Raw genomic sequence first — 23757 nt, forward strand, 5'->3', positions numbered from 1 at the left:
ACCGCTATAATTCTAATTAGCGATTACTAGTGATTCCTTCTTTATATAAATGAGTTTCAATTATAATTTGAACTATAAATATATTTTAAATATTATATTATAATATAATAAAAATATTGTAATATTCTATGTAACACGTGAGCAGCCCAAAATATAAGGAGCATAATGACTTGACGTAATCTTTTTTAAAATTTATTAATAATAATATCATAAAAATTTTTTTATAAAAGGTTACGTTCGTTATAATACTGAAATTAACACTTCACAGCACGAACTGACGACAGCCATGCACTACCTATATATTTTATTAAATTATTAATTACTAAATAATAAAAATATTGTTAAATTTTGGTAAGGTTTATCGTGTTGCATCGAATTAAGCCACATGTTCCACCACTTGTATAAGCTCCCGTCAATTCCTTTGAATTTAATTCTTGCGAATATACTAATCAGGCGGAATATTTTTAACGTTAGTTATTATATTTATATTTTATAAATAAAAATATTCATAGTTTATAGCTAAGACTACTAGGGTATCTAATCCTATTTGCTACCTTAGCTTTCGTTTATAGTGTCAGTAATTATATAGTATTATGCTTTCGCCTTTAAAGTTTTTTTTGTATCATTGTATTTCACTACTTCTCAAAAAATTCCAAATACTTTTATAATACTCTATTATATTATTATTTATTTATTTTTTAAATTTAACTTAAATATTTTAAATAAAATTAATATAAAACCTTAAAACGCTTTACGCCAAATAAAAAGAATAACGCTTGCATTTTCTGTATTACCGCTGCTGCTGGCACAGAAATTAGCCAATACTATTTTTTATTTTTATCAATATTTAAAAATAAAACATAAAGTTTACAATTTTCATAATACTGTCTTCCTTTAAGAAATATTACTTTATCAAGCTTACGCTTATTGTAAAATATTCCTCACTGCTGATTTTATAAAAAAATTTAGGCTTTATTTCAATCCTAATGTGATTGTACATTCTTTTTAAAATCAATTTTTGATTATAACCTTGGTAAACTTTTATTTTACCAACTAGTTAATCAAATATAAATTTTTTTAATAATAATAATTTTTAATATAGTACAAATATATATAATTGCGCATATAGATTATTATTTAAAAATTATAATCTATTTAAAATTTAAAATTTATATCTCCTCACCTATACACTATGATATTATCATAAATTTGCATGTGTAATGTATATTTCTAGCGTTAATTCAGAGCTAGGATCAAACTCGCAATATAATTATATATTAAATTAAAAATTTAAACATATATAGATTTATTATTTTTATATGGAAATAAGTAGAATTGAACTACTATTTTTATTATGCAAAAATAAGATTTTACCATTAAACTATATTCCCTATTATTATATATATAATATATATTATATTCTTAATAGCTTAGTGGTTAAAGCATTCGGCTGTTAACCGAAAAATACTAGTTCAAATCTAGTTTAAGAAGTATATTATTTTATATGAATAAAGAGATTTGAACTCTTATTTATTAAAAATACTAAATTCTAAATTTAGTGCGTTTACCTTTTTTCGCCATATTCATAATAATTATTATAAATCTAGTAAGATTTGAACTTACATATAAAACTTAGAAGGTTTTTATTTTATCCCTTAAATTATAGATTTATATAAGTAATATTGGAATTGAACCAATGATCTTCTGTATGTAAAGCAGAAACTTTACCTCTAAGTTAATTACTTAAAATTTATTATTATTAATAATAATAAAACTTGTAATTTAAAGGATAAAATATATAAATACGAATTATAAAATAAAAGTTCAATTCTTTTCAAGTTTAATTATTATTAGCGAAATAGAGCATAAGGAAAGTTCGTCGGATTCATGCTCCGAAGGTAATCGGTTCAATTCCGTTTTTCGCTTATATTTTAAATATAATTAATTTATAATATTATTAATATTAAATATATAATTAAATATATATAATAAATTTAAAAGGATGTCTAAAATTTTTATTATTGAAGAAAGACGTTAAATATATTAACGAAATTTTTATAATAATTAAATAAGAATATATATTTTTCTTTTTAATTTGATTTATTATAAAAGTATCTGAATAAAATATTTTTATATAAATATTTTTAAAATACTTAAGGAATTGAATCATCTTAGTACTTAAAGGAATATAAAGTAATAACGATTTTCATAGTAGTGGTGAATGAATTGAAAAATTTTAAACATTATATATGTAATATTTTATATAAGTAATATAAAAGTATATTTTATATGAATATTATTATATAAATAATAAGAATCATCTTATAAAATTTAATATAATAAAAGTTGATAGAGAAATAGTACCGTGAGGGAAAGATGAAAAGAATTTTGAAAAAATAGTGAAAAGAACCTGAATTTTAAATTTAAAAAATTATAATAAAATTTATATTAATTTTATTATATTCTTGTTGAAGAAAGAATTAGCAAGTTATATTAAATAGTATAATAATTAGGTTAAATATTTATTATAAATGAAGCCAAAGTGTAATCGAGTTTATTTTAATTAATAAACATTAAAATATATTATTTATTATAGACCCGAAATCAAATGATCTAATTATGTTTAAAATAAAATTTAAGTAATATTAAATTGAAGTTTGAATTGATTATTGTTGCAAAAATATCAAATAAAATATAATTAGAGGTGAAATGCCAATCGAATTTGAAGATAGCTGGTTCTCTTTGAAATATATGTAAGTATAGTATATATATATAAATAAATGTAAAACTCTTTTTTTATTAAATTAATTTAAATAATTAATATTAATATAAATAATTTAATAATTTTATTTAATAAAATATATATATAATTAGAAAATAAAGGATAAGCTTTATTTTCTATAGGGAAACAGCCCTAATTATAAATTAAGATTTTTAAATATTAGTTAAGTTTTAAAAAGAATATAAAATTATTTAGATAGTTAAAAAGTAAATTTAGAAGCAGTTATCTTTTAAAGAGTGCGTAAAAGCTCATTAATTTAGTAATTTTAATTCAAAAATAATCGAAAATAAATTAATTATCGAAATTATAAAATTTAATATTAATAATAATTAAATTGGTAAAAGAGCGTTTTGATAATATTTATTTATATGTAAATTAAAATAATAAAATCAAAAGTGATAATGCTAATTTGAGTAATGTAAATATTGGTAAAAATCCAATACTTCTATAATTTAAGGTTTCCAATTTATAATTAATTTGAATTGGGTTAGTCGAATCTTAAAATAAGATGAAATGTGTAGTTGATAGTTAATAAGTTAATATTCTTATACTATATAATAATTTATATTTTAAGACTAATATAATATTTTTATATTATAAAAAAATTATTAATATATATTTTTATTATATATTCGTACCGTAAACTGACACTAGTAAATATATATATATTATTAAGAAGTTGAGATAATTTTTTTTAAGGAACTAGGCAAATTTATCTTGTAACTTAGGGATAAAAGATACTTATTTAGTTGAAAATAATAAATTTAAGCGACTGTTTAACAAAAACACAAATCTTTGCTAAATTGAAAAATGATGTATAAAGATTGACATCTGCCCAGTGCTATTATGTAAAAATAATATATGTAATTTAATATTATAATATATATATAAGCTATAGTAAACGGCGGCTGTATCTATAACGGTCCAAAGGTAGCGAAATTCCTTGTCGGGTAAGTTCCGACCTGCATGAAAGATGTAACGACTTAAATGCTGTCTTGAAAAAAATCTTAATGAAATAAAAATATCTGTGAAGATACAGATTTCTTATATTGGGACAGAAAGACCCTATGAAGCTTTACTATTAATAAATATTGAAAATATATATAAAACATAGTATAAATGGGAAGTATAAATATTATTTTTTTGGAAATAATGTAATTATAAATGAAATACCATTTTTTATATATATAAATTCTTATAAAAATTTTATAACAAATTTTTAAACAATATTTATAAGATAGTTTGACTGGGGCGGTCTCCTCCTATATATAAACGGAGGAGTACAATGTTATATTTATTATATAAAGATATATATATAATTAACTGTAAAATATACAAATTAAACAGAGATTAATGTCGGTCTTAATGATCCGATAATTATTTAATGATAAAATTATCGCTTAACGGATAAAAGTTACTCTAGGGATAACAGGCTAATCTTTTCCGAGAGCCCATATTGACGAAAAGGTTTGGCACCTCGATGTCGGCTTATCACATCCTAAAGCAGTAGTATGTTTTAAGGGTAAGTCTGTTCGCCTATTAAAGTGATACGTGAGCTGGGTTCAGAACGTCGTGAGACAGTTCGGTCCATATCTAATATAAGTGTTAGAATATTGAAATTATTTTTTTTAGTACGAGAGGATCGAAAAAATTATACCAATGATATATCAATTATTATTTATTGTAATGTTGAGTAGTTAAGTATAAAATTTTAATTGTTGAAATAATATAAATAAAAAAATTTAATTAAAAATAATATTCTAATCATATATATGAATAAAACAATAATTAGAAAAATTATTTTATAGAATTAATATATATTTATAGTAATATATTTAGTATATAATTCCTAATAAGTTGAATATTTAATTATTTATATTTTATTTGCTAAAATGGTTTAATTGGTAAAGCAACTGATTTGTAATCAGTAGATTATGAGTTCAAATCTCATTGTTAGCTTATACTTTTTGTAATGTGTTATTATGATTAAATTTTTAAAATCAAAAATAAAAATTTTAAAAAAATTAAATATACCATTTTTATTATATTTTTCTAGTAAATATAATTATAAATTAAAAAAATTTAAAATTTTATATAAATCTTATTTTGATTTAAAATTAAAATTTATTAGATATATATGTTATAATTATTGTATAACATTTAAACAATATTTATATTATAGAAAAAAAATTAATAAATATGATAATATATATTTTAAATTATTAAGTTTTTTAGAATTAAGATTAGATGTATTTTTAGTTAATGTAGGATTTTTTAAAACTATATTACAATCTAGATATTATATAAAATATAAAAATATTTATATTAATAATATTTATTGTAAATATTATAATATGAAATTAAAATATAAAGATATAATTTTTTTTAATTTTAAAATTAAATATATAATATTGAAAAATTTAATATATAAATATAATATTTATATTTATATTTTAAATTTATATAAGTATAATTTTATTAAAATTTATAGTTTTAATAAATATTTTTTATATGTATATATAATTTAAAAATTAAAATATTAAATAATATATTATTAAATAATATATTGTATATATATAATAATATATAATATAATGATAAATATAATCTAAAGGTAAAGATAAAGAATTGTGATTTCTTTTATGTGAGTTCAAATCTCATTATTTATCTTAATAAAAAATAAATGATATAACTTAATAGTATAAAGTAAATAATTGCAAATTATTTTATTTCAGTTTAAATCTGAATATCATTTAAAATAAATATAAAATTAAAATAGAGATATGGTGAAATTAGGTATACACAATGGACTTTAAATAATATATTTAAAAAAATATATTTGAGTTAATTAATAATTAATAATATGATATGTATTTTATTATAAGAAAATATTTTTTTTAAATTCTGTAATATATTTTAATATATATTCAAACGACTTTATATATTTTAAAAAGTCTAAATTTAATAAGAAAATCCATTAACATTATTGTTATAAGGGTTCAAATCCCTTTATCTCTATATTATAAAATACATTTATAGCTAAGAGGTTGAAAGCAATGGACTCATAATTCATTTTCATAAAAAGAGCATCAGTAGTTCGAATCTACTTAAATGTATTATTATATAATAAAAGTTAATGCCTGAGAGGTTAAAAGGAATGGACTGTAAATTCATTGATTAAATATCTACATCAGTTCAAATCTGATTTAACTTATTTTATAAATATATAAAAATAGAGAAATGACTGAGAGGTTTAAAGTTATAAATTGCTAATTTATTATATATAAATGTATATATCAAGGGTTCAAATCCCTTTTTCTCTTTATAATAAGAATTTGTAGTTTAATTTGGTTAAAATATTATTTTGTCATAATAAAGAATGCGAGTTCAATTCTCGTCAATTTCGTATATTTATAAATTACTAGCTTAATGGTAGAGTACTCGACTTTTAATCGAATGGTTCTGAGTTCAAATCTCAGGTAATTTATATTTAATTATTACTTTTATCGTTTAAAGGTAAGACATCTTTTTTTCAAGAAGAAAATAGGAATTCAATTTTCCTTAAAAGTATATATATAAATATTCAGAATATAGTGTAATGGTAACATATCTATTTTGGAAATAGAAGAATATAGGTTCAAATCCTATTTTTCTGAAATGTAAAAATATTTTTATTATAAATATTTAATTAAAATGAATATTATAGTATTAAATATTAATAATACAATTAATATTATATTTAAATATAAATATGATTTTTTTATTAAATTATATTTAAATAATTATATTAAATTTTATAAATTAATAATTTATATTATAAAATATTATTATATATATCATATTTATAAATATAAATCTACTAAAAATAGAAGTATTATAAATTTTAGTAAGAAAAAAATAAGATTACAAAAAGGATTAGGTAAATCTAGATTAAGAAATATATCATCATCAATATGTAAACAAGGTTATTGTGTATTTGGTCCTTATTATAAAAAGAATTATATATTATGTAATAAATTTATATATAAATTAATTTTTTTATATTTATTATTAAATAAACGTAGTAATATTATAATTATTAAATTTGAAGATATTTTAAATTTATTAAATATTATTTATAATAATAATAAATTATTATTTAATATTTATTTTTTAATATATAAATTTTTATATTTTAAAGGGATTTTATTAGATAAAAAATATAAATTATTAATTTTTAATAAAGTTTATAATAAGTATATTTATTTAAATTTAATAATATATAATTATATTATATTAATTATTTAATTTTATGAAAGAAATTATATTAAATTATTATTTAAATTGTATATTTTATAAAATTAATTTTGTTAATAGAAATATTATATTATTTATTCTAAAATATTTTTAACTAAATTTAATATAAAATATTTAATTAAAAATATATTTAAAATTGATATTTATAAAATTAAAATTATTATTGATAAAAAAAAATTATTAAAAAAATATTATATTTTATTAAAATGATATTAAAATTAAAAAAATATAATACTTATAAATATTTGAAAAGTTTTGGAAAAAATAATAAAGGTTATATAACAATTTTTAATAAAGGAGGAGGTAAATTAAAATATAATTATAAAATGGTAGATTTTTGGTATGATAATTATAATTATAATATTAATTATAAAGTTTTTTTATTAAAAAGAATAAAAAATTATTTTAGAAATACTTATATAGGATGTATTTTATATTTATCATTTAAATTAAATAATTTACAAAAATATATTATTTTGCAATATAATTATTTATTAAATTCAATTTATTATTTAACTAATATTAATAATATAAAAAAAGGTAGTTATTTACAATTAAAATATTGTAAATTAGGAACTTATATATATAATATTTCTAGTAATAAAAGAGGAGGTATTTTTGTTAGATCTGCAGGTACTTTTGCTAAAATATTAATTTTTTATAAAAATTTAGTATATATAAAATTACCTTCTAAACAATTAAAATATTTAAATAATATAAATTTTTGTTATATAGGTATAAATAGTAATATTTTATATAATAAATTTAAAATAAAAAATGCTGGATATAATATTTATTATAATATTAAATCTAAAGTTAGAGGAAAAGCTATGAATACATGTGACCATCCTCATGGAGGAGGTAAAGGTAAAACTAGTATTGGTCGTAAATATCCTTGTTCTAAAAAAGGATTACATTCTAAAGGTTATAAAACAAAAAAATAATTTATTTTAAAATTATAAAATGATAAAATTATATTGGTTAAAAATATCAATAAATAATAAATATATATTTAGAAATATAAAATATAAATATAATAAAAATATAATTTTAAATATATATAATAAAAATTTATATATTTATAAAAAATTATTAAATTTATATATAAAAGTATATAATGGATATAAATTTATACCTATTTATATAAATAAATATAAATTATATAAAAAATAGGAAATTTTATAAGTACTAAATATATAAAAAATAATATAAAAGAATTATTATTAAATTAAATTTTATGGGTAAAAAAGTAAATCCTTTAATATTTAGAAGTTTTATTTATAAAAATTATATAAATAATTTTTATTTTAATATATATAAAAGTAATTATTATTTAATTAATATATTATTAATATATTTTTTATATAATATATATATTTTTAAGTATAATATTTATATTAATGTTAATATAAATTTTTATGTAAATAAATTTATAATTTTATATTTAATAGATAATAATATAGTGAATAATATATATAATTTAAAGTATATTTTTATTTTATTGAATTATTTTAATTATTATTATTATAAATATAATAATTATATATGTTATTTAAAAATTAAATATATTAATTATGTTAATATTTATATAATAATGTTTTATATTAAAAAATATTATATTCAATATAAATCTTTTAAATTAATATTAAATTATTTATATAATAATTTATTAAAAAAATATAATTGTATTATAAAAGGGTTAAAAATAAAATTTTCAGGATGTTTTAAAAATAGTTTAAAAACTAAAACTGAAGTATATATGTATGGTATTATGAATTTAAATACATTAGATAATAATATAAAATATATTAATGATATAATAAATACTAAATATGGTATTTTAAGTATAAAAATATGGATAAATTATTAAAAAAATAATGATTAATATAAAAAATATTAAAAAAACTCAAAAAGGAAAAATAAAAGGTAATTTTAATTTAAAATTTTTAAAGTTATATTGGGGTATAGTTTCTTTAAATTCTGGATTTTTTACTAATAATCAATTAGAAACTTCTAAATTTATAATAAATAAATATGTAAAGAAAATAGGTAAATATAATATATGTATAAAATGTACAAAATCTTTAACTAAAAAGTCATTAAAAACTAGAATGGGGGTAGGTAAAGGTTCTGTAGATTTATATGTTAGTAGTATAAAAAAAAAAAATTATTATTTGAAATTAGTTATATTCCTTTAGATATAATTTTTATTATAACTAAAATGTTATCTTATAAATTATTTTTTAAATTACAATATATTAGGAAAATTAATTAAATTAGATATTATGACATTGATTAAAATTGGATATATATTTAAAAGTATAAATTTTAATATAAAAATAGTTTGTATATCTTTTTATAAATATAATTTTAAGTATAAAAAATTATTATTATATAATATATATTTAAAAGTATTTGATTATAGAGATGAAGTTATTATAAGTGATTATGTATTTATTATATATTATAAAAAAAGTAAATATTGTAATTATAAGATAGTTAAAATTTTATAATGTATATAAATAGTATATTAGATGTTATAGATAATAGTGGTATATTAAAATTTAAATATATTAATTCTTTAAATAAATATATGAATTTAAAATATGGAGATATACTTATAGGTGTAGTTTATAAATTGTATAGTAATAATTTATATAAAAAATCTGATAAATGTAAAGGTATTTTGGTTCAATGGAAAAATTTTTTAAATTTAAAATTATATTATTCAATTAAATTTAATAAAAATGCAGTTATAATTTTAAATAATAATTTAAATTCTGTAGGTACTAAAAGTAATAATTATGTATTAAAATATATTAAATATAGAACGGATATAAATTTAAAAAAATTAAAATTAAAATATATTTAAGTTTTAGTAAAAATGATTATTAAATTATTAAATAATATTAAATATAATTTAAAATTAAATAAAAATTTTATTTTATGTAAATTTAATAAAATTATATATTATTTAAATATATTATTATATAATTATAATTATATATTAAAATTTTATATTATTATTATTAATAATAAATATTATATTTTTATAATTTTAAATAAATATAAAAAAATTGGTTATTTTAAAATTTATATAAAATATAATCAATTATTTTATATGAATTATATTAAGTTATTAAATTTTTTAAAATTTAATAAATATTTTTTTAAAGGATTGTTAATTTTTTATTCATTTAAATATAAATTTATAACACATTTATTATTATTAAAATATAAAATTGGAGGTATTTTAATATTATATATTTTTTAAATATGTTATATAATGTAGATATGAATAATATGTTTAATTTTAAAAAATATATATTTTTTTTAAAAAATATTATTAATGTAAAAAATTTTAGTTATTATTTAATTTTAGATATAAGAAATTTAGATTATTTTTATATTTTATATAATAAATTACTTAATAAAATAATTAAATATTTTATATATTAAATTATATTTATATATTTTTTATAAATGAATATAATTTATTTTATTTATTATTTAATAAATATAAATATATATATTATAATGATAATAATAATTGTATAATATATAAATTAAATTTATATATAATAGGAATAAATTATAGATTTTATTATTTAAAAAATTATAATATTTTAATATTTAAATTAAAATATAATCATAAGATAATAATTAAATTATCTAATTTAATATTATGTAATATATATATAAATAAAAATATAATTTATTTTTATAGTAATAATTTATTTATTTTAAATTATATAGGTAAATTAATAAATTCATTTCAATATGTTAATAAATATAAAGAATTAGGAATAAAAATATTATGATTTTTAAAATTAAAAATGAAAATAAATTAAATAATTTTTATATATTATTTTATATTTTAATGTTATTTAAAATTATTTTTATTATATTTTATAAAAAGATTAAAAAATGTAGTAATAGTTTTTTATATAAAATTTTTAGTATATTGATAATATATTTAAAAATTTTTGTTATATTTATATATAGTTATTTTAATATATATGATTTTAATTATATTTATTTTTATATTTATAAATATAATAAAAATATTTTATTTAATTTTGATAAAAATATATTTAATAATATAAATATTATAGATAAAATTATAGAAATAAAAAAAATTTCTTATACTATAAAAAAAGGAAGAATTAAAAGATATAAAATTTTATTATTAATAGGTAATAAACATGGTTGGATAGGTATAGGTATTGGTAAATGTAATAATATAAATAAAGCAATTATAATAGCAAAAATTAAAGCTTTAAATAATATTTATTATTTTAAATATTCAATATTGAATATGTATAAATTAGAATATGTTTATTTAAATTATAATAAAATATTTATTAAATTACAATTTAAAATTTATAATTATTTTGATATTAAATTTTTATTATTAAAATATTTATTTGAATGTTTAGGATATTTTAATTGTAAAATTATAATATATTATAATATTATAAATAATAAATATAATTTGTTAAAAAAATTATTACTAGTATTGTTTAATATATGTTATTAATAATATTATGATATTTTATTTAAATAAAAATTTATTTTTAATATATTTAATAAAATATATGTATGGATTAAAATTATATAAAGTTAATTTATTATTAATGCTTAATAATATAAATTTATTTAATATTAAAAGGGATATTATTAAAATTAAATTAAGTTTATATAGATTAAATATATATATATGCAAAATATTTAAAATTAAGATGAATAATATAATTTTTAATAAAATTAAAAAATTTAATATTAATGTTAAATGAAAAAACGTTCTTCTATAAAAAAAATATGTAATAAGTGTAAATTAATAAAACGTTTTAAAAAGTTACATATTATTTGTATAAATAAAAAACATAAACAAACTCAATAATAATGATTTTTAATAATATTATTATATTTTTATATTTTAAATTAACTTTAAAAAATACTTTGGTAACAATTTCTAAATATAATACTAAATTAATATATATTAAAACTATAAAAAGTATGTCTTGTGGTAGTTTAAAATATTTTAAAAATAGATTAAAAAATACTATATTGGCTAATAATATGTTAGTTATTAATATTATAAAATATTTAATTAATAAAAATTTTTTAAATATTAATATAATTTTTAATGGGGTTAATTCTTATAGAATACATATATTAAAATTATTATTAAATATTAAATATAAAAATAAACAATTAAATATAAATAAATTATTTGATTTAACTTCTATACCTTATAATGGATGTAAAATTTCTAAAAAAAAATGTTAACGATAAATAAACTATTATATAAAAAAATTAAAAATTTAAAAAAAATTAATAATAATAATTTATTGAATAAATGTCCTCAAAAAAAAGGAATAGTATTAAAAATATTAATTAAAACCCCTAGAAAACCAAATTCAGCTTTAAGAAAAGTAGCAAAAGTAAAATTATCTAATAATAAAGAATTATTAGCATATATACCTGGGGAAGGTAAATCTATTCAAGAGCATAATTTTGTATTAATTAAAGGAGGTAAAGTAAAAGATTTACCTGGTATTAAATATAAAATAATAAGAGGATCTTTAGATTCAATAGGTGTTTTAAATAGAAAAACATCTAGATCTAAATATGGTACTAAAAAGATTTGAAATGTATATAATGAATGATAATTATATTTAAATATTTTGTAAAAATATTTTTAAAACAAGGATATTATAATAAAAGTATAAAATTATTAATATATATATTATATTTATTAAAAAAAATAACTAATAAATTAGGTATATTTATTTTTAATAAAGCTATAAAAAATTTATTATTACCTTTTTCATTTTATAAAATAAAAATTAATATTATTAAATATAATATACCTATTATTATATCATATGATAGATCTATATTAAATGTTTATAAATTATTTAATAAAATATTAAAAAATAAAAATTTAATATTATATAAAATTATTTGTAAATATTTAATTTTAAGTTATAATAAAGAAGGTGAATTGTATAAAATTAAATTGAATTTAATAAAACAATTTTTAACTAATAGAACATATATATATTTATTAAATAAAAAAAAATATAATTAATTTTAGGATTATATTATTATTTAAAATTATATTATTATTTTTTATATAAATAATTATTTTAAATATGAATAATAAATTATTTATAAGAAATAAACAACATATTAATTTAGGTACTATAGGTCATGTAGATCATGGTAAAACAACTTTAACAGCAGCAATATCTTATTTATTAAATTTACAAGGGTTATCTAAAAAATATAATTATTCTGATATTGATTCTGCTCCAGAAGAAAAAATAAGAGGTATTACAATAAATACAACACATATTGAATATGAAACATTAACTAAACATTGTGCTCATATAGATTGTCCTGGTCATTCTGATTATATTAAAAATATGATTATTGGAGCTTCACAAATGGATATTGCAATTTTAGTAATATCTATAATTGATGGTATAATGCCTCAAACATATGAACATTTATTATTAATAAAACAAATAGGTATTAAAAATATAATTATTTTTTTAAATAAAGAAGATTTATGTAATGATATAGAATTAATAGATTTTATAAAATTAGAAATAAATGAATTATTAATTAAATATAATTTTGATTTAGATAATATTAAAATATTAACAGGATCTGCTTTAAATGTAATAAATATTATACAAAAAAATAAAAATTATGAGTTAATAAAATCTAATATTTGGATACAAAAATTAAATAATTTAATTAATATTATAGATAATATTTTAATACCTGTAAGAAAATTAAAAGAAAATTTTTTAATGTCAATAGAAGATGTATTTTCAATAACTGGTAGAGGTACAGTAGTTACAGGTAAAATAGAACAAGGATGTATTAATTTAAATGATGAAATTGAAATTTTAAAATTTGAAAAATCTTCAATTTTAACAACAGTTATAGGGTTAGAAATGTTTAAAAAACAGTTAATACAAGCTCAATCAGGAGATAATGTAGGTATTTTATTAAGAAATATTCAGAAAAAAGAAATAAAAAGGGGTATGATTTTATCAACTCCTAATAAATTAAAAGTATATAAATCTTTTATATCAGAAACTTATATATTAACTAAAGAAGAAGGAGGTCGTCATAAACCTTTTAGTATAGGATATAGACCACAATTTTTTATACATACAGTAGATGTAACTGGTGAAATTAAAAATATATATTTATATAATAATATTCAAAAAATAGCAATTCCAGGAGATAAATTAACTTTACATGTAGAATTAAATCATTATATTGTATTAATTTTAAATATGAAATTTTCAATAAGAGAAGGAGGAAAAACTATAGGAGCAGGTGTTATAATAAAAATTATAGATTAATTTAAAAAATGTTAATATATAATAATAATATATTAAATAAAATTTTTGTAAAAAAAATATTTAGAATTTTTAAATATTTTAATATATTTTATTATAATGTATTTATTTGGATATATATAATTATTTTAATATATATATTAATAAATACAAAAAAATATTACAATAATATTTTATATAATAAATATAAATATTTAATGAATTTTTTATTTATAATTTTATTATTAAATAAATGTCAAAAATCAGATTTGAACTGATAACATATGGATCTTCAATCCATTGCTCTACCATTAAGCTATAATGACTTATATATTATATATATAGAATATAACCAAAAGGTTAAGGTAATGAATTTTGATTTCATTAATATAGGTTCAAATCCTATTATTCTAAAATAAATTAATGAATATAATTTAATGATAAAATATAATTTTACCAAAATTATTATAAGAGTTTGAGTCTCTTTATTCATATATATTTAAAATTATGTCTTTAATTTAATGTAAAAATATAAATTTCCAAAATTTATAATAAAGGTTCAAATCCTTTAAGACGTGTATATAATAATATGTATTAAATATAATAAATATGATTATTTTATATAAATGTAAATTATTAGTGAAAAATAATAATGATAATAAAATTAAATTAAATTCTATTTTAAATTTAAAATTTAAGATATATAATATTAATATTAATTTTTTAAATAAAAAAATTATAGAATATATTAATAAATATAAATTTAATATTTTTATTATTTATATTTATTCTAATAAAATATTTAAAATTATATGTAATTATACTATATTTAATTTATATAGAAAATATTATAATAAATTAAATAATAAAATATATTTAATATATAAAATATTATTATATAAAAAATTTCAATTATTATTTTATAATATAAATCAATTATTATATATAATAATAAATAATTTAAAAATAATTAAATATTAATAAAATGATTAAAAATAATATAATTTTTAAAAATCTTTATAGTACTAAAGAATTAATAATAATATTTATTAAAGCAGAATATTTAGCATTAAAATATAATAATTATATCATAATGCCTATTCATTTATTATTAAGTATATTATTAACATATAATTTATGTACAAAATTTTTTAAAATAAACAAAAAATTAATAACTAATAAATTAATTTTATTTTTATTAAATAAGTATAATAATAATAAAAATATTATTAATATAAATTTTTCAAATAAAGTTATTGATATTTTAATTAAATTAAATAATTTTAATTTTAAAACTAATTCATTTAATTTATTATTAATATTATTAGATGAAAAAGATAATGATATAAAATATTTATTTAAATATATAAATTTTTTAAATTTTAATATAAATTATTATTTACCTATAAATATTTTTCCAAATATTATAGTAACAAAATTAAAAGAAATATCTATAAATATTTTAAATTCTAATTTTATTTATAATTATAATATTAATTTTAATAAATTACAATATATAAAATTATTGCAAATTTTAAATTTAAAAATAAAAAAACATATAATAATAAATGGTGTAGAAGAAAATATATTTTATTTTTTACAATTATTAATAAATAATATAAAAAATAAAACTGTACCAATTTATTTATATCATACAGAAATATGGATATTAAATGATTTATTAAATTATGATATACAAACTATAATATTTAAAATTTTAAATATATCAAAATTTTTTATTAATAATAAATATAAATTAATTTTAGTTATAAAACATATTGAAATATTTAATTTAATAGATAATACTAATGATAATATAAATAATAATAAACTATATTATCTATATTTATTATTAAACAAAATATATAATTATAATATACATATTATAATAATTTCAAATATAGATAAATATAAATTATATTTTAAATATAATACAATAAAAAATTATTATTTTTATAATATTAAAATAAAAGAATTATCTATTTTACAAATATTTATAATTTTAAAAAATAATATATATAAATATATAAACTATTATAAAATAAATATTAATAATTTCATTTTATATGAATTAATTAATTTAAGTAAAAAATATATTAAAAATTTAAATTCTCCTACAATACCTTTAATTATATTAGAAAATTTATGTTCTAAAAAATATTTATTTAATAATAAAATTCAAAATTTTAATTATTTACCTACTAATAATATAAATAATAATAATAATTTAATTATAACATTAGAAGATATAAAAAATTCAATAGCAGATTATTTAAATATATCAAAATTTTTATTATTTAAAAATAATAAAATTACAAAATATAATTTAAAACAATTAGAAAATTATTTATATAAAAATATACATGGTCAAAATCATATTTTTAATAAAATATTACCTTCAATTAAACAAAATTTAATAGGATTAAAAACAAAAAATAAACCTATAGGAAGTTGGATTTTATGTGGTCCTAGTGGTACAGGTAAAACAGAATTAGCTAAAATATTAGCAAAACAATTATTTGGTTCTGAAACAGAATTAATTAGATTTGATATGAGTGAATATATGGAAAAACATTCTATATCAAGATTAATTGGTTCTCCTCCAGGTTATATTGGTTATTCAGAAGGGGGACAATTAACAGAACAAATTTATAAAAAACCAAATTCTATAATTTTATTTGATGAAATAGAAAAAGCTCATCCTGATATATATAATATAATGTTACAAATATTAGATGAAGGTAGATTAACAGATACTACTGGTAAATTAATTGATTTTACAAATACTATAATTTTATTAACAAGTAATTTAGGTTGTCCTAAAGATTATAATTTATATTTAACTAATAAATATTTTTTATCTAATTTAGATTTAAAAAAAATAGAAAAAAACATAAAGTTATATATTAATAATTATTTTAAACCTGAATTATTAAATAGATTAACTAATATATTAATATTTAATCCTTTAAATTATAATACTTTATTATTAATATTTGATAAATTTATAAATGAATTAAAAATAAAATTATATTTAAATAAATTAAATATTAATATTTATATTAATAATAAATTAAAATATTTTTTAACTAAATTAACATATAATCCTTTATATGGAGCTCGTCCTTTAAAAAGATTATTAGAATTAATATTTGATAAATCAATTAGTGATTTATTATTAATTTATAATAAAAATTATTTTATTAAAAATAAATATATTTTATATTATTTTTTAAATAAATATTATAATTTAAATTTTAATATATATTCATTTTAATTAACAAATATAATTTAATTGGTAAAATATTAATTTTCCATATTAATTATATGGATTCGAATTCCATTATTTGTATTTATATAAAAAAAAATAATAATTATTATGAAAAATATTTTTTTATATTCTAAATCTAATAAAACTTTATATAAAACATATAAAATTAATTTATATAATAAGAATAAAAATAAATTTAATATTATTAAATTAGGTATTTATAATTCAAAATTAAATATAATATCTTGTATATATTATATATTATTAAAATTTTTAAAATGTAATTTTATATTAAATAAAAATTTATTTAAACTTTTATTATATAAAATAAAAAATAAGAGAAATGACAGAGTGGTTTATTGTATTTGATTTGAAATCAAAAAAATATTAAATATATTTCATGGGTTCAAATCCCATTTTCTCTTTTATATATATTATAAATAATATAACAAATGATATTTAATTTATATTATAAATTAAAAAAAAATTTATTATTAAAAAAATTTAAAAATATAAAAAAAAATAATATTAAGAAATTTATTTATATAAAAAAATATAATATATTATTAAAAAGTAAAAATTCAAATTGTTATATATATAATATTATTAATTATAAATATAAAAATTTAAAATTATTATATATATTATCTAATAAATATAATTTAATATTAACTAAAATTATAAATTTTTATTATATAATATATAATAATTATAATATAAATTATAATAATATACATATTATTAAAAATATATTCACATATTTTTAATTTTACTATGTATTATAGATGTATAAATTATTTTATAAATTAATTTTAAAGAATTATAATTATTATAATTACCTAAAATTTTTACATTTATATAACTTGAATTTAAACTTAAATTTATAAAACTAATTAAAATTAATTTTAATTTTAAAATTTCTTTTATAATTAAATTATTAAAATTTGATAAAAAAATATATTTAGGTAAAATTAACATATTTTTTATACCATTAAAATTTATATATAATTTATTATAAATATTTTTCAAATTATTTATACATTTTTTTGATAATATATTAATAAAATATTTATTATTAAATAATTTTTCTAACCATATATAAATAATAATTCTTTTTTTAAATATATACCAATTTGTTATTAATCCAGGAACCCATTTAATTATATAAAAATTATTAGTTAAATTACAAATTTTAATTATAAAATTTATTATTAAAATATTATTATTAATAAATAAAATTTTATTATTTATAAATGATATATTATAAATATATATATATAATTTATATAAGTATATTATTATTAAAGTAAAATTTAAAATACAATAATTATATTTTAACTTATATATAAATTTATAATTATTAATATTAATACTTTTATGAATATTTCCAATATAAATTTTAGATTTTAATAATTCATTAAACGTTATAAACATAATTTTTTTTTAATTAATTTGTTAAATATCTATACCATCCATTACCTATAGGTAATAAATCAGTTATCATTATTTTTGATTTAATATCAATTAACCAATCAATTTTATTATTTAAAATATTTAAACTTAACACTTTTAAAGTATTTTGAAAACTTATATTTGTTAAAAATCCTGAATTAGCCAAAATAGATTTTGTAATTCCTAAAATAATAGGTTCATATTTATATATATAATATTTATTTAAATTTAAAGAATAATTAATAATATTAATTAAATATAAAGGTATTATATCATTATATTTAAATATTTTAAAATTATTAGATATTACTTTAATACATGATAACATTTTTTTTATAATAAGTTCAAAATATATAGAAGGTAAATAAATATTTTGATAACTATATTGTTTTAATATAGATTCAATTAAAATATTATATATATATATATAAGAACTTTTAATAGATTGATAAATATTTATATTAATTAATAAATATTTAAAATAAAATTGTAAATTATTATTTATTGAATAAAAATTTGTATTTAATGAATATCCACCATATAAAATAGAACTTATATCTTCAAATATATATGAATAAAAATTTAATTTATAATTAAAATAATTAATTTTATTAATATTAAATACATTATATATATATATAATATTATTTAAATAATTATAATATTTTATATAAAAAATAATATAAACATTATTTGAAATAAAAAATATATTATTTTTAATATTTTTATTTTCAAATATAATATTAATGGATTGTAATCCTATTGTTATATCATTTAAATATAAATTATATATATTATTATAATTATTATAATTATAATAAATTTTATTATAAAATTTATTATTTAATATATTTATAATATTTTTTTTATATTCATATATATTATTAATTTGATTATTATATAAATTATATTTATAAGTATATAAAATATAATTATTTATAAAATTATTATTAATAAAATATAAATTTTTAATAAAATACAAATTAGTTTTAATATTACATTTATATAAATATTTTATATTATTATTATATACAATAAATAAATTATATTTATTATTTAATAATAAATATTTATACCAATTATACCTTATTATTTCATAAATAAAAATAAAATTATACTTATTTAAATTTAATATTTTAATATAATTATTATTTTTCTTTATATTATTTATATAAATATTAATTTTATTATATAAATTTTTTATAAATTTATTTATTTTAATATTTTTTAATTTTAAATTTAAAATATTTTTCATTTTCTTATTATATTTTTAATAAAAAATTAGAATTTAAAATAATATTATTATATTTATTAACATAATAATATGAATAAAAATTAATAAAATTTTTTATAAAATATATAATATTATACTTTTTATTAATATTAAAATTATAAATAATACCTTTTTTATTAATATTATATAATTTTATATATTTATAATATAAATAATATGTATATAAATTATATATAATCCATTTATTATATAAATTTTTTATTAATAATTGTACTATATTATAATTATAATATTTTACAATATTATTTAAATATTTAATAATTATATTATATAAATTATATTTAAAATTTTTAGAAATTGAATTATATATAAAATTATGTTTAATAAATTTATTACATATAATATAATTTTTAAAAAAATTATTTAAATATTTATAATTAAATATTATTTTATTTATTATAAATATTAAATTAAATTTATTATTTTTATATTTTTTAAAATTAAATATTAATTTAAATAATTTATTCATTTTTAATTTATATAAATATAATTTAAAAATATGAAATTTTTTTAAAATATTATAATTAAATTTAGTTTCTAAAATTGAACTAATATGAAAAGTTCTTAAAATCATTTGAGTACTAGGTTCACTTATTGCTTCACTAGATATAACTCCTATATGTTGACCAAAATTATATTTATATAATTGTTTATAATTTAAACAATTATTACAAATATTATTAAAAATAGTACATAAATATATAGATTTTATTTTTAAATTTATATAATTATTATAATATAAATTTAATATTTTATTTAATATATATTTAGTAATATAAATATTTTTTAAATTTATAAATACACCTTTATTAATATTTATAATACTATTTTGTAATATTTTAAATTGTAAAATATTTAATGGTAATATTATATTACCATATATATCTATATTACATAAATATCTAAATATAAAGGGAGATTTACAATTTAATTCTTTTATTATAAAATTATTAGTTATATTAACTAAACGTTTAGTTAAATAACCTGAATCTGCAGTTTTTAAAGCTGTATCCATTACTCCTTTTTTAGAACCATAACAAGATAAAATATATTCATATATAATAAACTCATTTATATAATTATTTATAATTGGTTTTTCATAAATTATTCCTTTTATATTTGAAATATAACCTTTATATCCTATTAATTGTTGTAATTGAGAATATTTTATTTTAATTTTATTATTAAAAAATAAAAATAAATTAGAATAAATAGGATTAATTTTAAAATACATATTATAATTTAATATTATTTGAATTTTATTAATTATTTGTGTATAATAATAATTATTTAAAAAAATATTTATATAATTATATTTTATTTCATAATATTTATAATTATATATATTATTAATTTTATTTTTATATATAATTAATAAATATATAAAATTTAAAAAATCATTTAAATTTAATGAATAATTATATAAAAAACTATATTCAAAACCTAAATATAATAATTCATGTAATATTTTAAAACTTATATTATATTTAAAAAATAATAATAATTTTTTTTCTAAAATTTTTAAATTATATTTATTAAAAAAACAAAAATACATATTATTTAATTTTAATATATATACATATATAAATTTATAATTACTCTATTAACAGAAGTTAATACATAAAATACTTTATTATTATTTATATATTTTATCCAAATCAAATTAAATATAAATAATATATTACTATTATAATATTCATATACTTTTTCTATAAAATTAAAATAAAAAATATTAAATAATTTATTATAATTTAAAACTAATAATATATTAAGTCCTAATTTATAATATTGTAAATTTTTATATATATTTTTATTATTAGAAGGAGAAATAATATTTCTATCAAAATTCAAATTTAAATTAGATTCAAATTTTGAAGTTTTAATTAATGATAAAAATACTGACATCTGATCTCCATCAAAATCAGCATTAAAACTTGAACATCCTAACGGATAAAATTTTAAAGAATAACCTTCTGTTAATAAAGGTTTAAAAGATTGTAAATTCATTCTATGTAATGTAGGTGCTCTATTAACTATTATAAATTGATTTTGTAATAATTTATTTAAAAATTTTTGTATAATAAATAAATTTTTATTGATTAATAAACTATTAAATATAATATTAAATTTAAAATTATATTTTAATATATTTATTAAAAAAGGTTTAAATAAATTTATACTAATATAATAAGGTAATCCTATATTATTATATATAATAGCAGGATTTACAGTTATAACAGATCTTCCAGAAAAATCTACTCTTTTACCTAATAAATTATATTTTATTATACTATATTTTCCTTTAAAAGTTTTTTTAAAATTAAAAAAAGTATTATTTTTTTTTAAAATTAATTTATTAATTAATAAATAATCTATTAATTGTTGTAATAAACGTTTTTCTATTATTTCAAATATAAAAAAAATATTATTACGTAAATATAACCAATATTTTAATTTATTATTTTTTAAAATAATTAATCTATAATTTTCATTAATTGAAGATATAATATACATATTATTATTAATATAAAAATAAGGTCTTAATCCTGCAGGTAAAATAGGTAATAAATCTAAAAATATCCAATTTGGTTTAATATTATTAATTATAAATAAATTTATTAAATTTATTTTTTTATATATATATTTTTGATAAAATTTATTATTTTTATTTGTTAATAATAACTCTTTATTATTTAATAATTCTATTAATAAATTTAAATTTTTTAATTTTTTATATAAAATATTATGAGAAAATAAATATTGTATTATATTATATTTTTTATTTATATTTAATTTAAAATATAATTTATTATAATAAAAATATTGATTATATTTTATATTATTAAAAAAATATTTATAATAAATTAAAAATTTTAAATAAATAATATTTTTATTTAATAATAAAGAAGCTATTTTTAAAGGACCTGTTAAATACCATATATGTAAAATAGGTATATTTAAAAATATAAATCCTAATTTATATTTTCTATTAATATTAATTTTTAATTTATTTTTACAAAATTTACAATATAAAAATAATGAAAAATTATTTATATTATACATTTTTTTATTACAATTACAATCCCATATATACATATAATCAAATATTTTTTCACAAAATAATCCATTTAAAATTGGTAATCCAGTATTAAAATTAATTGTATTAGGTAATAATACTTCTCCTATTATAATTTTATCTTTATAAAATATTGAAGACCATTTTATTATTTGTTTAGGATTTAAAATATTTAATTTTAATCCTATAAAATTTATATTATTATAAATTATCATATAT

General features: G+C 12.7%; 26 protein-coding genes and 16 non-coding genes across 42 annotated transcripts; 38 read left to right on the plus strand and 4 right to left on the minus strand. All coding sequences in view use genetic code 11, as the record gives it.

Moving 5' to 3' along the window:
• Window positions 1-4686: 4686 nt before the first annotated feature.
• Window positions 4687-4741, plus strand: POWCR01_gt01. Its single transcript has one exon. It is a non-coding gene (tRNA).
• Window positions 4742-4764: 23 nt separating this feature from the next.
• RPS4 (apicoplast ribosomal protein S4, putative) lies at window positions 4765-5310 on the plus strand. The gene has a single exon. The coding sequence runs from the start codon at window positions 4765-4767 to the stop codon at window positions 5308-5310; it is 546 nt and encodes a 181-aa protein (YP_009307907.1).
• A 69-nt stretch (window positions 5311-5379) lies between these two features.
• On the plus strand, window positions 5380-5451 carry POWCR01_gt02. Its single transcript has one exon. It is a non-coding gene (tRNA).
• Window positions 5452-5464: 13 nt separating this feature from the next.
• Window positions 5465-5536, plus strand: POWCR01_gt03. Its single transcript has one exon. It is a non-coding gene (tRNA).
• Window positions 5537-5811: 275 nt separating this feature from the next.
• Window positions 5812-5899, plus strand: POWCR01_gt04. The gene has a single exon. It is a non-coding gene (tRNA).
• Window positions 5900-5912: 13 nt separating this feature from the next.
• On the plus strand, window positions 5913-5996 carry POWCR01_gt05. Its single transcript has one exon. It is a non-coding gene (tRNA).
• Window positions 5997-6016: 20 nt separating this feature from the next.
• POWCR01_gt06 lies at window positions 6017-6107 on the plus strand. Its single transcript has one exon. It is a non-coding gene (tRNA).
• A 6-nt stretch (window positions 6108-6113) lies between these two features.
• POWCR01_gt07 lies at window positions 6114-6188 on the plus strand. Its single transcript has one exon. It is a non-coding gene (tRNA).
• Window positions 6189-6197: 9 nt separating this feature from the next.
• Window positions 6198-6269, plus strand: POWCR01_gt08. Its single transcript has one exon. It is a non-coding gene (tRNA).
• A 12-nt stretch (window positions 6270-6281) lies between these two features.
• On the plus strand, window positions 6282-6352 carry POWCR01_gt09. Its single transcript has one exon. It is a non-coding gene (tRNA).
• A 14-nt stretch (window positions 6353-6366) lies between these two features.
• POWCR01_gt10 lies at window positions 6367-6438 on the plus strand. Its single transcript has one exon. It is a non-coding gene (tRNA).
• Window positions 6439-6475: 37 nt separating this feature from the next.
• RPL4 (apicoplast ribosomal protein L4, putative) lies at window positions 6476-7069 on the plus strand. The gene has a single exon. The coding sequence runs from the start codon at window positions 6476-6478 to the stop codon at window positions 7067-7069; it is 594 nt and encodes a 197-aa protein (YP_009307908.1).
• Window positions 7070-7073: 4 nt separating this feature from the next.
• RPL23 (ribosomal protein L23, putative) lies at window positions 7074-7172 on the plus strand. Its single transcript has one exon. The coding sequence runs from the start codon at window positions 7074-7076 to the stop codon at window positions 7170-7172; it is 99 nt and encodes a 32-aa protein (YP_009307909.1).
• A 112-nt stretch (window positions 7173-7284) lies between these two features.
• RPL2 (apicoplast ribosomal protein L2, putative) lies at window positions 7285-8022 on the plus strand. The gene has a single exon. The coding sequence runs from the start codon at window positions 7285-7287 to the stop codon at window positions 8020-8022; it is 738 nt and encodes a 245-aa protein (YP_009307910.1).
• A 19-nt stretch (window positions 8023-8041) lies between these two features.
• On the plus strand, window positions 8042-8251 carry RPS19 (apicoplast ribosomal protein S19, putative). The gene has a single exon. The coding sequence runs from the start codon at window positions 8042-8044 to the stop codon at window positions 8249-8251; it is 210 nt and encodes a 69-aa protein (YP_009307911.1).
• Window positions 8252-8315: 64 nt separating this feature from the next.
• On the plus strand, window positions 8316-8948 carry RPS3 (ribosomal protein S3, putative). Its single transcript has one exon. The coding sequence runs from the start codon at window positions 8316-8318 to the stop codon at window positions 8946-8948; it is 633 nt and encodes a 210-aa protein (YP_009307912.1).
• A 7-nt stretch (window positions 8949-8955) lies between these two features.
• RPL16 (apicoplast ribosomal protein L16, putative) lies at window positions 8956-9276 on the plus strand. Its single transcript has one exon. It carries the CDS (start codon window positions 8956-8958, stop codon window positions 9274-9276), a length of 321 nt encoding a protein of 106 aa, YP_009307913.1.
• Window positions 9277-9363: 87 nt separating this feature from the next.
• On the plus strand, window positions 9364-9591 carry RPS17 (apicoplast ribosomal protein S17, putative). Its single transcript has one exon. It carries the CDS (start codon window positions 9364-9366, stop codon window positions 9589-9591), a length of 228 nt encoding a protein of 75 aa, YP_009307914.1.
• Window positions 9591-9950, plus strand: RPL14 (apicoplast ribosomal protein L14, putative). The gene has a single exon. The coding sequence runs from the start codon at window positions 9591-9593 to the stop codon at window positions 9948-9950; it is 360 nt and encodes a 119-aa protein (YP_009307915.1).
• A 12-nt stretch (window positions 9951-9962) lies between these two features.
• RPS8 (apicoplast ribosomal protein S8, putative) lies at window positions 9963-10352 on the plus strand. The gene has a single exon. The coding sequence runs from the start codon at window positions 9963-9965 to the stop codon at window positions 10350-10352; it is 390 nt and encodes a 129-aa protein (YP_009307916.1).
• A 29-nt stretch (window positions 10353-10381) lies between these two features.
• On the plus strand, window positions 10382-10899 carry RPL6 (apicoplast ribosomal protein L6, putative; the record flags this gene model as incomplete). Its single annotated transcript is given in 2 exon segments — window positions 10382-10528; window positions 10546-10899. The coding sequence occupies 2 exon segments, from the start codon at window positions 10382-10384 to the stop codon at window positions 10897-10899; spliced, it is 501 nt and encodes a 166-aa protein (YP_009307917.1).
• RPS5 (apicoplast ribosomal protein S5, putative) lies at window positions 10896-11618 on the plus strand. The gene has a single exon. It carries the CDS (start codon window positions 10896-10898, stop codon window positions 11616-11618), a length of 723 nt encoding a protein of 240 aa, YP_009307918.1.
• Window positions 11619-11625: 7 nt separating this feature from the next.
• ORF91 (hypothetical protein) lies at window positions 11626-11874 on the plus strand. Its single transcript has one exon. The coding sequence runs from the start codon at window positions 11626-11628 to the stop codon at window positions 11872-11874; it is 249 nt and encodes an 82-aa protein (YP_009307919.1).
• RPL36 (apicoplast ribosomal protein L36, putative) lies at window positions 11871-11981 on the plus strand. Its single transcript has one exon. It carries the CDS (start codon window positions 11871-11873, stop codon window positions 11979-11981), a length of 111 nt encoding a protein of 36 aa, YP_009307920.1.
• Window positions 11982-11983: 2 nt separating this feature from the next.
• On the plus strand, window positions 11984-12370 carry RPS11 (apicoplast ribosomal protein S11, putative). The gene has a single exon. The coding sequence runs from the start codon at window positions 11984-11986 to the stop codon at window positions 12368-12370; it is 387 nt and encodes a 128-aa protein (YP_009307921.1).
• On the plus strand, window positions 12364-12732 carry RPS12 (apicoplast ribosomal protein S12, putative). The gene has a single exon. It carries the CDS (start codon window positions 12364-12366, stop codon window positions 12730-12732), a length of 369 nt encoding a protein of 122 aa, YP_009307922.1.
• Window positions 12733-12746: 14 nt separating this feature from the next.
• On the plus strand, window positions 12747-13175 carry RPS7 (apicoplast ribosomal protein S7, putative). Its single transcript has one exon. It carries the CDS (start codon window positions 12747-12749, stop codon window positions 13173-13175), a length of 429 nt encoding a protein of 142 aa, YP_009307923.1.
• Window positions 13176-13239: 64 nt separating this feature from the next.
• Window positions 13240-14469, plus strand: TUFA (elongation factor Tu, putative). The gene has a single exon. It carries the CDS (start codon window positions 13240-13242, stop codon window positions 14467-14469), a length of 1230 nt encoding a protein of 409 aa, YP_009307924.1.
• Window positions 14470-14477: 8 nt separating this feature from the next.
• Window positions 14478-14723, plus strand: ORF78 (hypothetical protein). The gene has a single exon. It carries the CDS (start codon window positions 14478-14480, stop codon window positions 14721-14723), a length of 246 nt encoding a protein of 81 aa, YP_009307925.1.
• On the minus strand, window positions 14700-14771 carry POWCR01_gt11. Its single transcript has one exon. It is a non-coding gene (tRNA).
• Window positions 14772-14785: 14 nt separating this feature from the next.
• Window positions 14786-14864, plus strand: POWCR01_gt12. The gene has a single exon. It is a non-coding gene (tRNA).
• A 4-nt stretch (window positions 14865-14868) lies between these two features.
• On the plus strand, window positions 14869-14939 carry POWCR01_gt13. The gene has a single exon. It is a non-coding gene (tRNA).
• Window positions 14940-14952: 13 nt separating this feature from the next.
• On the plus strand, window positions 14953-15026 carry POWCR01_gt14. Its single transcript has one exon. It is a non-coding gene (tRNA).
• Window positions 15027-15054: 28 nt separating this feature from the next.
• ORF129 (hypothetical protein) lies at window positions 15055-15426 on the plus strand. Its single transcript has one exon. It carries the CDS (start codon window positions 15055-15057, stop codon window positions 15424-15426), a length of 372 nt encoding a protein of 123 aa, YP_009307926.1.
• A 4-nt stretch (window positions 15427-15430) lies between these two features.
• On the plus strand, window positions 15431-17722 carry CLP (molecular chaperone, putative). The gene has a single exon. The coding sequence runs from the start codon at window positions 15431-15433 to the stop codon at window positions 17720-17722; it is 2292 nt and encodes a 763-aa protein (YP_009307927.1).
• Window positions 17723-17725: 3 nt separating this feature from the next.
• On the plus strand, window positions 17726-17805 carry POWCR01_gt15. Its single transcript has one exon. It is a non-coding gene (tRNA).
• Window positions 17806-17824: 19 nt separating this feature from the next.
• Window positions 17825-18085, plus strand: ORF79 (hypothetical protein). The gene has a single exon. It carries the CDS (start codon window positions 17825-17827, stop codon window positions 18083-18085), a length of 261 nt encoding a protein of 86 aa, YP_009307928.1.
• Window positions 18054-18142, plus strand: POWCR01_gt16. Its single transcript has one exon. It is a non-coding gene (tRNA).
• Window positions 18143-18168: 26 nt separating this feature from the next.
• ORF105 (hypothetical protein) lies at window positions 18169-18483 on the plus strand. The gene has a single exon. It carries the CDS (start codon window positions 18169-18171, stop codon window positions 18481-18483), a length of 315 nt encoding a protein of 104 aa, YP_009307929.1.
• On the minus strand, window positions 18470-19150 carry RPS2 (apicoplast ribosomal protein S2, putative). Its single transcript has one exon. It carries the CDS (start codon window positions 19148-19150, stop codon window positions 18470-18472), a length of 681 nt encoding a protein of 226 aa, YP_009307930.1.
• Window positions 19151-19163: 13 nt separating this feature from the next.
• On the minus strand, window positions 19164-22017 carry rpoD (RNA polymerase sigma factor RpoD, putative). The gene is given in 2 exon segments: window positions 19164-20423; window positions 20440-22017. The coding sequence occupies 2 exon segments, from the start codon at window positions 22015-22017 to the stop codon at window positions 19164-19166; spliced, it is 2838 nt and encodes a 945-aa protein (YP_009307931.1).
• An 11-nt stretch (window positions 22018-22028) lies between these two features.
• rpoC (RNA polymerase beta subunit, putative) lies at window positions 22029-23753 on the minus strand. The gene has a single exon. It carries the CDS (start codon window positions 23751-23753, stop codon window positions 22029-22031), a length of 1725 nt encoding a protein of 574 aa, YP_009307932.1.
• Window positions 23754-23757: the final 4 nt, after the last annotated feature.

Source organism: Plasmodium malariae, apicoplast, assembly GCF_900090045.1.
Source record: "Plasmodium malariae apicoplast, complete genome".
Lineage (NCBI taxonomy): Eukaryota > Apicomplexa > Aconoidasida > Haemosporida > Plasmodiidae > Plasmodium > Plasmodium malariae.